The sequence below is a fragment of the Pogona vitticeps genome, chromosome 1 (assembly GCF_051106095.1).
Source record: "Pogona vitticeps strain Pit_001003342236 chromosome 1, PviZW2.1, whole genome shotgun sequence".
Taxonomy (NCBI): domain Eukaryota; kingdom Metazoa; phylum Chordata; class Lepidosauria; order Squamata; family Agamidae; genus Pogona; species Pogona vitticeps.
In genome coordinates this window covers 39181349-39193599 of record NC_135783.1, presented here as the reverse complement: position 1 = coordinate 39193599, position 12251 = coordinate 39181349, and the positions used below count along the sequence as shown (strand labels likewise).

Below are 12251 nucleotides of genomic sequence, written 5' to 3'. Positions count from 1 at the left end.
GAGTACCTCACCAAGGGAAGGAGACCTTTCGTGGGGCTGGATGGGAGATGAAGAAACCCTCCCGTTGTTGAATCCGTTCGACCAAGAAATAAAGGACAAACTGTTGGGGGAGGTCCCTGTTGAACCTTGGGACACTGAACCTGTTAAAGCTGTTTTTGAAACTACGTGGGTGCCCTTGCCTGATCCTGTCTCAGAGCAAGAGGCTAAACAAAAGTCACCAGTTAAAAATGAAGTTCTGTTTGTTCCGTTTAATAAAGAAAAGTTAACAGCAGAGAAAGCGGTTTCGACTCCTTCTTGGGAAGAGCGGGAAGCCCCAAAAAATGAACCCTCACACACACTCTATCTCTCCACTCTGATCTCTCTGACTGACTGACTCACTGTCTCTGACTCCGCCTCTTTATTACATATCTCTTGGCTCCGCCTCTTAGCAACCTTAGCCTGCAACATGAATATGCATGACTATTTAACATAATAGGGAGAATACTACATACCTGTTGGTGGCCAACAGGTTAACAAAGGTTACCCCTGCAATCTTCCTTGTTTCAAAGCTGACCTCAAAGCCTTCTGTTAAATCTACAATTTCTGCTATATAATTCTTCCCGATCTAAAGCCAGCCTGTTGTGGTATGAGTAGTGGTTCCACTACTGCCATCAGACAGTTAAGAATCATTCTTCACAGGGCTTTATAAAGATGACAAAATACTGAGATGGGCTTGAAGCCTTTTGTGACTGTGAGTTCTTTATCAGGTTTTAAAATAGCAATCAGTTTTGCAGTTCTCAAAATTTTCAGAGAGTCAAGACAATAATTCATGAAATTAAGAGTCTTCTTTTGTTCCAAAGTCAGAATATATTGTCTGTTCTATGCAGATGTCACCCAGGCCTGCTGCCCTGGATTTTTTTTTTACCCTACCTATAGGGTGAAGAAAGTGGTTGGACCACACTGCATTCCCAGGAACAAAATAATATTTTTGAAACTCAAGACTATTTTTGGTCATGTAAGCCTTGCCCACCTTAAATCAAGCCAAGGGACAGTCGATCGTTAACACCAACTAGAACAAAACAACCAGAAATTCCTCCCACTGTTCAACATTATAACTTCAAAGAAGACTGACCACATTTCGGGAAATGGGAAGCTCCTTAGAGTTCCTTATGAGTCAAATACAGAGTCTTGTCATTTGCACATCTGTGAAAAACAATAATCAATACTTATCCAGAGTAATACTGAATGTCCTTTCTCGGGAGTGCTCTTTTGCATAGGGACTTTAACAGACTATGTAGTAGAACAGCCAATACTATCAACAGAACTTAGAATTTCAAGTCTTAGTGCTCCGGCCACCTGGTCAACCTACCCGGAGGAATCATGGTACAGTTTCTAGTTGTAGCCCATAAAAATTAACTTTTCCCATCTCACAGTTCTGAAGGGTGCCCCAACTCTGGAACAAATTTTGGGGGCACTAAGGGTTCCTTGTTCCACTCTTGAAAGTATCACAGAACTTTTCATTTCAGGAGATGGACACCAACTACATACAATTGACTATTTATATTTTGGGGAAATGGACACATCATTGGATGAATGTAACTTGAGTAGCTGATAGTCATAAGGTAGCATGGTAAGCAAACCCCCTGCCAGACTGTTTATGGGGCTTATTCATCAATTTTGCAATGAATATTCCTTAAATCATGCTGTAGCTTGACAAACTCCTTGTCTATTGTGAGTGAAGGTAAAACACAGGTTTTGAACCACTAAACTCATTTTATCAGTGGGACATACCTGGAAAACCTGGAAAAACAGTCAAAAACACCAGCCAGTGGTCTGCATATAACAAAATATTATTTTTATGATGTATGTGAGAATTTCCCTTATTCCAAGAATTTTTCAACACTGAGAGACACATTCAGTTACAGAGGATCAGCAGGTGGCTTTAGGCTTTAGGCTCAGCTGAGACAACCCCACCCCAAGATGTGGTGGTGGTGGGAAAGAGAGAACAGTTTTAGCCAGTTGTTTGTTCAGAGTCATGACATAGTTTCTCAGCATTGCTCATAGGCTGGATTACTCAGTTCAGAACAGAGAGCAGTATGACAGAGCTAGCATTGCTCAGCATGTGTGCGTGTGTGTTTTCCAGATGTTGGTGGTCTATAACTCCCCACATTTCTCACTGCCAGTTATACTGCTTGGGGCTGCTCGGAGCTGTAGTCCAACAATATCTGGAGGGCTACATTTTATCTGATTTAGGACAATGAATGTATTCATCACAGTCTGATTCATTAATGTTTTATCAATACTGGACTCTTTCCCTATATATTAAATATTAGGATACTTCTTCATTCCAATTTGGTTTTTGGAATGCTGCTCACAAAGTTCAGATTGTTTCATTTCAGACGGGCCCAGTATTTAGTAACATCATACATGTTGTATGGGTGAAATAATATATATTTTTTGACCATAATGCTATGATTTCTGGACCAACAAGGGCATAAAACCCCATGCATGATAGTGGTAAAAGCATGTATTTTCTTACAAGCATTGTGAGCTCTGTCTTGCCCTCTTAACATCTCTGAAAAAAACTCACAACCATTTCAAGTGCACAGGTTCAATGAGTAGTTCAAGGATAGGGAACTGAACAACAAACCAGTACAACCCGAACTATCCATTGGAAAGTTGTGGTATCTTCCAAAGCTTTGAAGCCACCAAAAGAGAATTACCACTTGTGGACAACCAACATATTAAGATGTTACAGGGTACTTGGGGAGGGCTTGGGGCAACACGAGTATTCTGTCTTCCCAGTTCCTGCCGCATGTAAATAACAGTATTATCCCTCGGTTCTCTAAACGTCAGCTCTGGGATATTGTGGGGTTGAAGGAACAGTTACATGTGTCCATGGTCCTTTGCAGAGTAAGAATACACCCTGCCTCCTTCCACTGATTACCAGTTAAGGAAAACACCAAACATTTTAGGCAGGGGCTCCTCACTTTGAAGGATGCCTTCAAGGCTTTCTCTAATTCTGAACAGAGCTTTGCACAGCAGATAAGAGTGGCATAAACATTTCCCTCTCCTCTACATGTGTACTATTAGATTTTGAGCGCAGCTCCCAGACAACAATACATTTTCTCTCTCACATACACACACACACTCATTTTTTCATTCTCCACATACAGTAATCAGTACACAGCAAGTACCTGAATCCGATACAAATTCTTATGTGCAATATAGCTGCCTCCAGAACTTTTCCAGAGATGTGCTCAGTTACATTAATCAAAAGTGCAAGATCAAGATCAGTTGGTTTTCTCCACTGATTCTCAACATGAACATTTCTGTGCTCCCATTAATACACACTTTCTCCCTTCCCCATCCTTCCCCTGCTAAAAGCTGCTTTCCCACTTATTATTTTCTGACACTCTTCCCATATTGGCAATGGGACAACACCTACTGCATGTAAATTTCAGCAGACTCTCTTCTCAAAAAATGACAAGCCTGTCTTCTCCTTCACCTAAAAGATGAGGGTTCTTGGAAGATAACTGCCAATTAAACTCTTAGCTCTATGGATGCATGGCCCCACTTAGCATGATATCTGCTATATTCACAGAGCCAGCACTCATGTGCTTTCTTCAACCTAGGCACAGCTGTATGTCCTTATTCTTTGGCTTCTGCCACACTCTAAGGCAAGCCCCACCCTATCCCCAAGATCACACAGCAGCCTTGGTGTTTCCTAATAAAGGTCCTCCTGGCTGAATTTGCTTGTGTGTTGACAGATGTGGTCACGACATCACCATCTCCCATCGCTGACTCATTGCTGTGCTTTCGCAAGGGTTAATGACGACTTCTCTCATGTTCTCATTGGTGTCCCCCACCATTTCTGTGTCTAAGCAGTAACGGGTAGCCATGTGCTCAATATGGGAACCAACTTTATTCCATCGCTTTGGAAAGAGAAAAGAGAAATGCAAAAAGATTAAATTCAACATGCTCGGTCCCACCAAACTACAATAACCTCAACACTTCAAAAGCCTACAGCAGTATCACAACACTGGTGACTTCCATATTTGTTGAAGTACAAGTTCCATCACAGCTATAAGGCCATTGGCCATACAATCTGGAGTCCTGGGAGTTTTAGTTCTACAAATATAGAAGGTACCGTATGAGGAAAAGATAGTCTGAGGTGTATGAAACAGTGTTACAGTCAGCACTCTATCTGTCTTGTTTTGGTGTTCTTGATTACAGTAAAAGCAACAGCATGTATATAAGTTGACTGAACCATGTAAATTGGTTGAATTCAAATACATATCCTTCAAGAATATTGGTAAATGTTAATGCATCTTTGTGAGGAAGTATAGTCTCACCTGTTTCCCATCCCCTTCTCTGCAAGGTAGGAGCACCACCTGGGATCCTGGAAATAAAGTCTGGATGGACAAGCACAGCTTCTGGTAGCGGACCTGCTGGTTGTAGGTATATGTCCATTCCTAAAACAAAAGAGTGTACATGAAGCCAAATCATCACAGTGTCTCAATATATTCTTTTCATTTCAGTCAACTGCATTAATTCCTTTTTTCTCTCTGACCTTCTCTCCTACCCAGTGTTTATTTCTGACCATCTACAATGAGAACATCTGCTTAGATTAAAGGAAGCAGAATCAAAGCAGGGGATATCCTTCCGAGCAGATCCCTTCTATGTTCTACTGAACAGAATTGCAGGCAGCCTAGAATTCTTAGTTATTTCCAAACCTCTTTGGGTGGGTTTCCCCTTATGCATGTGCATTACTCCTGTCCCCTCCAAAAGAGCCACACTTACTCATTTCTTTCTGCTCCTCTCCATCCACCTTTGGAGGACTGATGTCAGCCCTTTGGACTGGAGCATTAGTTCGGCTCAAAGAGGCCTGAATGAGGCAAGCATGTGGCAAGGCAGGATTGAAAAGTTCTTGCCCCACGTCAGTGGTGCCTTTTGCTCCACCTCAATCTCTGGTGATGGTGATAGCAGTGCAGTGAAGAAAGAAGGGACCTGGGCAGAGAGAGGCAAGAGGGGCTAAAAGGTGAGGGAAGAAAACCAGGGGTGAGGCGTGTGAGGAAGGTGTTTATTTGGGCTTGAGGGCAGAGGCTCTTCACTGAGGGGACTTTTTTGTGGGGAAGACACATGAAGAGAAGATCGTTTCCACACCCAAAAAAGTAAATTAAACTCAATGTGTATTGACATTTATTTTTCTTTCGCAAATTTTATCTGATAGAGGCAGATTTACAGCTCCCTCAATTATATATTATTACATCAATATTAATATATTAAGATAGAATTATATTATGAAAAATCTATTTGAATGTGTTTTCATTTGACCAGATAGGCGGGGTATAAATACAATAAATAAATAAATTTTCTCCATTAAAAATGCCTTTTTATGCAAATGTGGCAGGGAGCTGCAGGTTACTTGGCTATTATGTAAAAGGGGTTGTGACTTGAAAAAGGTTGGGAAACACTGCTTGATGCTTTGCCAGCAAGGAAGCATATTAATATCCATTTCTTATCTTCTCTTTTATCTCCAACTGGACATCTAGTGCGCCTGTCTGGTATCTCCAATGGACAAAGAAAGCTGCATCAGAACCAGCAGAAAACTTAGCATGCTCCATGAACTATTTTTAGAAGCCTGCTGAGTGTCTGTGTTTACATACATTGACCCCTGCCTGCAAAGCTTGACTTTCCAGGAGTAATGATTTTCCCTCTGTCCCTTCCTCTCCTGCCCAACAATGTTTAGGAAAGAGAGGTGTCTGCAGCCTGTAAAAACAACCTTGGTACCACATGCAAACTATGAGCTAGGCAATTCCCAACCTCTGGATTACAATATTCAAATAGAACTGGGCATAAAATCCCCACTCAGCCACAAAACTCACTGAGTAACCTCAGGCTAGTAATTTTCTCTCAGTCTAGCTAACCTCACAAGAGCTACAATGGGATTAAAATGAAGAGGAAAAGCCCTAAGTATCTTTGAGGATACATAGGATTAATATCTAGGCTAGCCATTCTTAAATTGGGCCATATGGAAACAATTCTTCACATACCACCTTACAGGTTTGTTATGCAACTTGTACAATCCTGATTCGGTCTATATTTCTTCCATATTGTATTTATGGCCAAAGCTGGAAAAAGGTTGAAATTGGCTGAGTAATAATAGCAGGAGATAAAGAACTGTAGACCAGTATTTTTTTTCTCTAAATGGTTTCACTGTTTTATATAGGATATGTGGTATTCACTGTTTAGATATTTCTTATAGATTATGGGACATGAACATTTGATGAAGTTTGTAAGCAAATAAATAGTTGAAGATAAAGCCCTCATTCAGACAACCACTTTGGGACATGTACACAGTCCGGACTAAAGTTTCATTCCAGTGTGGATTAAATGTGCGTGTCGTTCTGCAAAGCTGTCGCCTGAATAGCGCACCACCTGCCTAGATCTTTGCTCATTTGCTGTGCCACAGCAGCACGGTAAAATAATGCAAAGTCAAGCATTTAAACAATGGCTTCCATGCGTACACAATCCATTCATGCAAGCATCCTGCAAAGGCACAAATTCTAAAGCCCCCATACTGGTTTGTGTAAATCAGCCGCATAAAATGTGAAAGGGATTAGTCTTAAAGCTTCTGGATCCTGAATAAATAGAAGCAATATGTGGGTTTCTAACATGTACCTGTCAAGATGATAGTGGAAGGAACAGAGCAAGGGTGAAACAAGGGCATGGTGGAAGAAGGCTGCTTCCTTTCCCTTCCTTTAGCAAATGACACCCATGTTCTATAGATTTCCATATTTTTATCTGCAGCTGCCATCTGGTTTCTGTCTGACTAAATGGCAGGGAAGGGGAGGGGTGCATTGTTGCCATCCAAACGCCAGCCAAAGATGAGACTTTAAATTTATTTCTCAAATTCATTATGATGCTGAAGAGCCATGACAGGTGTCACCTTGAATGATGTTAAAGCCTTGAAAAATAGTCCCTGGCCTCCAACAGCATTGATGTAGCTGGGTTTTCTATGGAAAACAGTTAACATTTAAAGTGAGTCACCATCTGAAGCATAATGAACCCTCCCCCACCTCTTTTATTTCCTCTGTGGCCTTTTACCTACACCCAGCCTTTCAACCATTTCCAGAAGAATCTCACTTGTCTTCTGACAAGGTGTAACTGTGTCAGTGGCTTTGCTCCTAGATTCTTTCCATTGCGTATATGACAGGGTTTTCTATATGTGCCACATATCTTGTGGGAGTGTGAGCAACCCATGTTTGGAGCAGAGTGGTGGCCATAGTTCATTGCACCTTTACAGGAAGAACCTCCCACCAGACCATAATGGATTAAGAAGGAAGTAATGGAGCTGGCTACAGAGCTCAGTGGTTTAGGTCCCAGAGGTTGATACTTTCATTCCCCACTGTGCCTCCTGGGAGAAGAGCCAGCCTCTGTGGACTTGAGCAAGGTGAACAGTTCCAGAGCATCCCCGGAAGAAATGGATAGTAAACCAATTCTTTGTATTCTCTACCTAGAAAACTCTGGAAAGGGTCATCCTAAGTTAGAATTGACCTGATTGCATGCAATTAATATACAGTGGTGCCTCGCATTACGACGTTAATTCATTCCAGTGAAATCGCTGTAGAATGAAAACATCGCAATGCAAAATTAAAAAGCCAATTGAAACGCATTGAAACCCCTTCAATGTGTTTCAATGGGCTGGAAACTCACCGTTCAGTGAAGATCCTCCATAGGGTGGCCATTTTTGGTGCCTGTGCAGCGAGGAATCCATCCCAGAAAACAGCGGGAGGACATTTTATTTACCCGGCGGCCATTCTGAAACCGCCGATCAGCTGTCCGAAAATCATCATTTTGTGAAGAATTGGTTCCCGAAGCAGGGAACTGATCATCGCAAAGCGAAAAACCCCTATTCAGACCATCGTTTTGCGATTGCAAAAGCGATCGCAAAAATGTCATCGTAATGCGGTTTTGTTGTAATGCGGGGCAATCGTAAAGCGGGGCACGACTGTAATTATTGTGACGGACAGGCCAGAAGCTACACCTGTCCATCACAATGGAACACTGATTCAATAGCCAATGGTTGTGCAGGAGGGCGGAACCAAGGAATATAAGAAGAGGATGGAGGACAGTTGTAATCAGTTAGAGTTTCGGTTAGCCAGGGGTTTCAGTTAGTGATGATGTAGAACAGTTAGCTAGGAGTTAGGAAAGAGTTAGGTAGTTGGAAGAATTGCTTTGGAAAGAAACCCTTGGAAAGAAACGTATAAGAGAACCAAATGCAACGAAAACTATACTAAATAAATAAATTGCTTTAAAGTGATTGACACTAAATACAAAGTAACCAGCATATTTCCAAGTTAAATGAAGTTTAATGAATATCAAATACAATGCCGTATATGATTTCCTTGAGTCTTAAATATGTTAATCTGTTAATAAACAACGTTATATTTGACACGACTGATTCTGTGGTCCTAATTGGTAATTGAGGAAGGATTCCCTCTGGTGGCAGCGGAAGTGGAGACGAGAGAAACTGTCATGCCCGAAGGCCAATCTGTTTGTTAAGGAGAACATACAGAGGGGCTGGGGGTGTGTGACAATTAGTCATAGAGTAAGAAATCAAATCCCATGGAAGATGTGATCACGACAATAATTCTTTGCTGACTGGATTAGCATAGGCATCCTTCAGTCTCGAGAGACTATGGTAACATGCTCTGAATCGAGGAGTGTGCTCTCCAGAGCATGAAGCCCGGGTAAGGTAATATGGAGGATAGGCTGTTACCCAAGCAGCAGATCCCCCCTCTCCACATTGCTGAAATGGTCCAATGGAAAGGCAAGAGCCAATACAACTGGTTCCAGCAATGTCGCAGGAGTTGGCAGAACGACACATGCTGCCTTCGGGACTCCAGCTCCGGAGGTTAACTCCTGAAGCCTTTTCCATGAGTGGATATAGCCACAAGGCAGTGGAGGTTTGAAATCGGAGTTTCCCTTCTCCTAGATGGGCTGCCTTCCATGGCTGACAAGCCCCACCTGACTGGATACATTCATTTTATAAAACACAGCTCTGTGATCTGGAATGTATGGCTGCAGGAGTCTGAATCTGAACTATACCTACCAAGAGAGAGAGGCCACCTCTGTGTGTGTTTTTGTGTATGTGTGTGTGTGTGTGAGAGAGAGAGAGACAGAGAGAGAAAGAAAGAGAGAGATGGGGTAACATGTTTTGCTACCTGCATGGCCTTGGGCAAGCTGCAAAGTCCTACAGGGAGAGGGTGGTAAACCATTTCTGGTTACTTCATATGTAGGAAACATTGAGAGGTCAATACAGGTCAATCAATTGGACAGTATATCGTTATTTCTAGGAAGAGCCGTGGGGAAGTGGCTAATGCACTGGCACAGGATGAGTTAAGAAGATAGGTGGGCAACACTGGGGTCCGGTAGGCATTTTGAAGCCCCAGCTGAGAGCCACTGTTTTTTTTTTAAGAAAAACAAGATGTGTGCACACTCAAATCTCTTTCTAGAGAACTGCCCCCCCAAGTTATGATTCTCACCAATCAAAAACATAACAAAAAGGAAACATGTGATTCCTACCTTAGTTAAAACTGTAAATACTATGTGAGCATAATATCCTTCTCTACACAGATACTGTATATGTTACTGCTTCCATGATTATTTTATGGCAGTTCTCTCACACACAAAAACACCTTTTAATAGTTTATTTTATAAGACTTTTGTAAACCTTTTGCAAGCCCACCAGATATTCAAGGTTCTGAAACAGATGTTTTAGAGCTTGGAAACAACAACCTATTAATGACAATTGCTTCAGTGAAAAGTGAGATGCCATTATTATAGTAACTGATGTTGCTTCATATTAGGGAAGAATTTGGGTACAGGGATTTCTGAGTCCTTAGCTCTGATAACAAAGTTTGGACAACAGGCCAAATTTCAAAAAAGGGGGAATAAAAAAGAAATTGCTATCGTTCCGTGTTCAGTAATTAATCTGGTACAGTCAGTTTTGAATGAAGTGACAGAACACTCAATCAGGATTAGAGATGGGTCTGGTGGTTCATGACGGTCTGGGAGACCACCGAGTGGCACCCTCCAGTGGGGGCCCACTCAGAGGCAGCACCCAGAGAAGGTGGAACAGAGAAGCTGGGATGCGGCTTCCAGGTGTGTGCCTATCAGAGAGGATGGGACACTGCACTGCAGAACACCTGTTTGGCCATCTGGCTGAACCAGCACGAATATCTGCACCAGTGGTTTGTCCTCATCTCTAATCAAGATATACAGAAGTGCTGCAGTATTATCAGAAACAAGTGAGTTTCCTACAACCTAGCTTTACAAAAGAATAATTGCTAGAGTGCCTGACTCTTGTCACTTCTTTATCTGTTATAATAAATTTAGGCATAATCCTTCTGTATTTCTTCAAAATGGAAACAATGGCATTCTTTGAATGTTTCAAGCTAAATCTGCTTTTTCTCTATCTTAACTGCAATGTTATTTCCTAAAACTTGGAGTAGTGTTACCTCCTTACAGGAGAAATAATGTCTCTTTTAAATCCTTCTCTTTAGCTCTACCACTAAATCTTTTTTTATTTTCTTGGTTTTGCTCAGCTTTTTATAGATTTATTTTGAGCGTTATTATTATAGATTAATTCTGAGCATTATTTTTCTGGATTTTGAAGTTCACTTTTTGAACTTTTACTGCATAATCTTTTTTAAATACTTCCAAAAAGTTTTTATTTGTAACTATTTTTTTTTGCTGAAGCCATTTAAAAATTCTCATTCCTTGCTGGAGTGGTAGACACACTTTTTTCCCTGCTTACAGTTAGGAATTTAGAATCATTAAATTAGCTGGAATGAAGATCTGCTAGGCGAAGTTTTGGTCTGAGATTCTGTTACATCTATCCACTGGTGAAATGGCAATGGCAAAACTTTTGGCTCGTGGATTGGAATGGAGATTTCCCACCCCCCACCCCTCAAATTTGAAAAATGGCAACCATACAAGCAAAAGGAGGCCTTTCGGTGTCCATCTCCCGGCATGCTCCACAGTCTTCTATGTGTACAACCAATTGTATTAACACACTCCGAATTGATAGTCAGCTAATTGAAAAAAAGCACATTATCACGTGAAGAGAATTTCACAATAGGCCTTTAAGCCCTTTTGTTTTGCCCTGCTCTATTTTTGAGACAAAATCAGTTTTTTTTTCTCTGCAGAATATAAGGTTTTTATGCAAAAAATTATCATTGAATGCCTTCTTCATGAAAGAGTGCCAAAAATGAGGAAAAGTGCGCAAAGATGCTTGTAATTCCATCCAGCAGGTGGGATCTTTCCATTCTCACCCATGAAGACAGACATTCTTCTATGTTTCCATGGGTAGGTCTGAACATTTGGAACTTTTCTAGTTATATAGTTATTTTCCATAACATCACTGAAGTAGCCCACATTTGCTCAAAAATAGTACAAATATTTTAGTATTTTAATTTGTTTGCATTTTATTTATATTCTATAACCATCAAATTTTGATAGCTCAGTGGTTTAGGTCTCTGGCTGTGGGAGCAAGGGTTGGGAGTTCAATCCCCACTGAGCCTCATTGACCATAGGGTCCTTTCCAACTCTGCAGTTTTAAGATTAGTATTAAATATGTCTGTAATTTTAAATGGTGCAATGCTACGATATGAATAAAGACAGAAGCTTTACCAGGGATGGAAATCTCATTGATTTAGGCTGACTCAACAGAATGAGGGTGCAAGACAAGGAATTTTCAAGGCATGAGGCTCCTTGTCTCCAGCACAAGAATGAGAACATCATTTTCTCTATGTACATAAAAATGTCTCCAGAGCAGCACAGGCAAAGCTAACATCTTTCCTCTTTAACTTGCAAAACCCCTCTACCCACAAGGACCACAAAAGGCCCAACTGTTAGTTTTAAAAGATGAAAAGACCTGATTCAATGCTTCAAATGTTTAGAAAGCCCATAAAACAAAGCAGTAGTGATTGCAATTTCCCACAAATTAAAGAAGTTGTACAGGTTATGTAGTTTATGTAAAACCATTTAGTGGACAATGAGGGAGAGAGCTCACATACCCTTAAGGGGGAGGGGATGGCAATTCTTCATTCTTGTATGTGATGTGAGGACAAGACAAGCAAAGATTTTCATTTTCTAGAATTTTCACCACTTTGCCTGTTGTTTCAATAAATATAAAACGGGCTTCATTTTTACTGTGGTTCTGGCTTTATGGTCTATCTGCTAAATTCACTGAAAAAGTAAAA

The 12251-nt window shown here is 41.0% G+C and overlaps 1 protein-coding gene across 3 annotated transcripts in view; it reads right to left on the bottom strand.

Moving 5' to 3' along the window:
- Window positions 1-2754: 2754 nt before the first annotated feature.
- Window positions 2755-12251, bottom strand: part of GALNT14 (polypeptide N-acetylgalactosaminyltransferase 14) — a 319424-nt gene continuing 309927 nt past the window's right edge. For all 3 annotated transcript variants that reach the window (XM_072991127.2, XM_020812187.3, XM_072991128.2), the window contains 2 exons: window positions 4335-4454; window positions 2755-3914 (listed from right to left, as the gene is read on the bottom strand). In XM_072991127.2, the coding sequence (XP_072847228.1) occupies window positions 3756-3914; window positions 4335-4454 (279 nt within the window). In that variant the 3' untranslated portion in view covers window positions 2755-3755. The remainder of the gene's footprint in view (window positions 3915-4334; window positions 4455-12251) is intronic.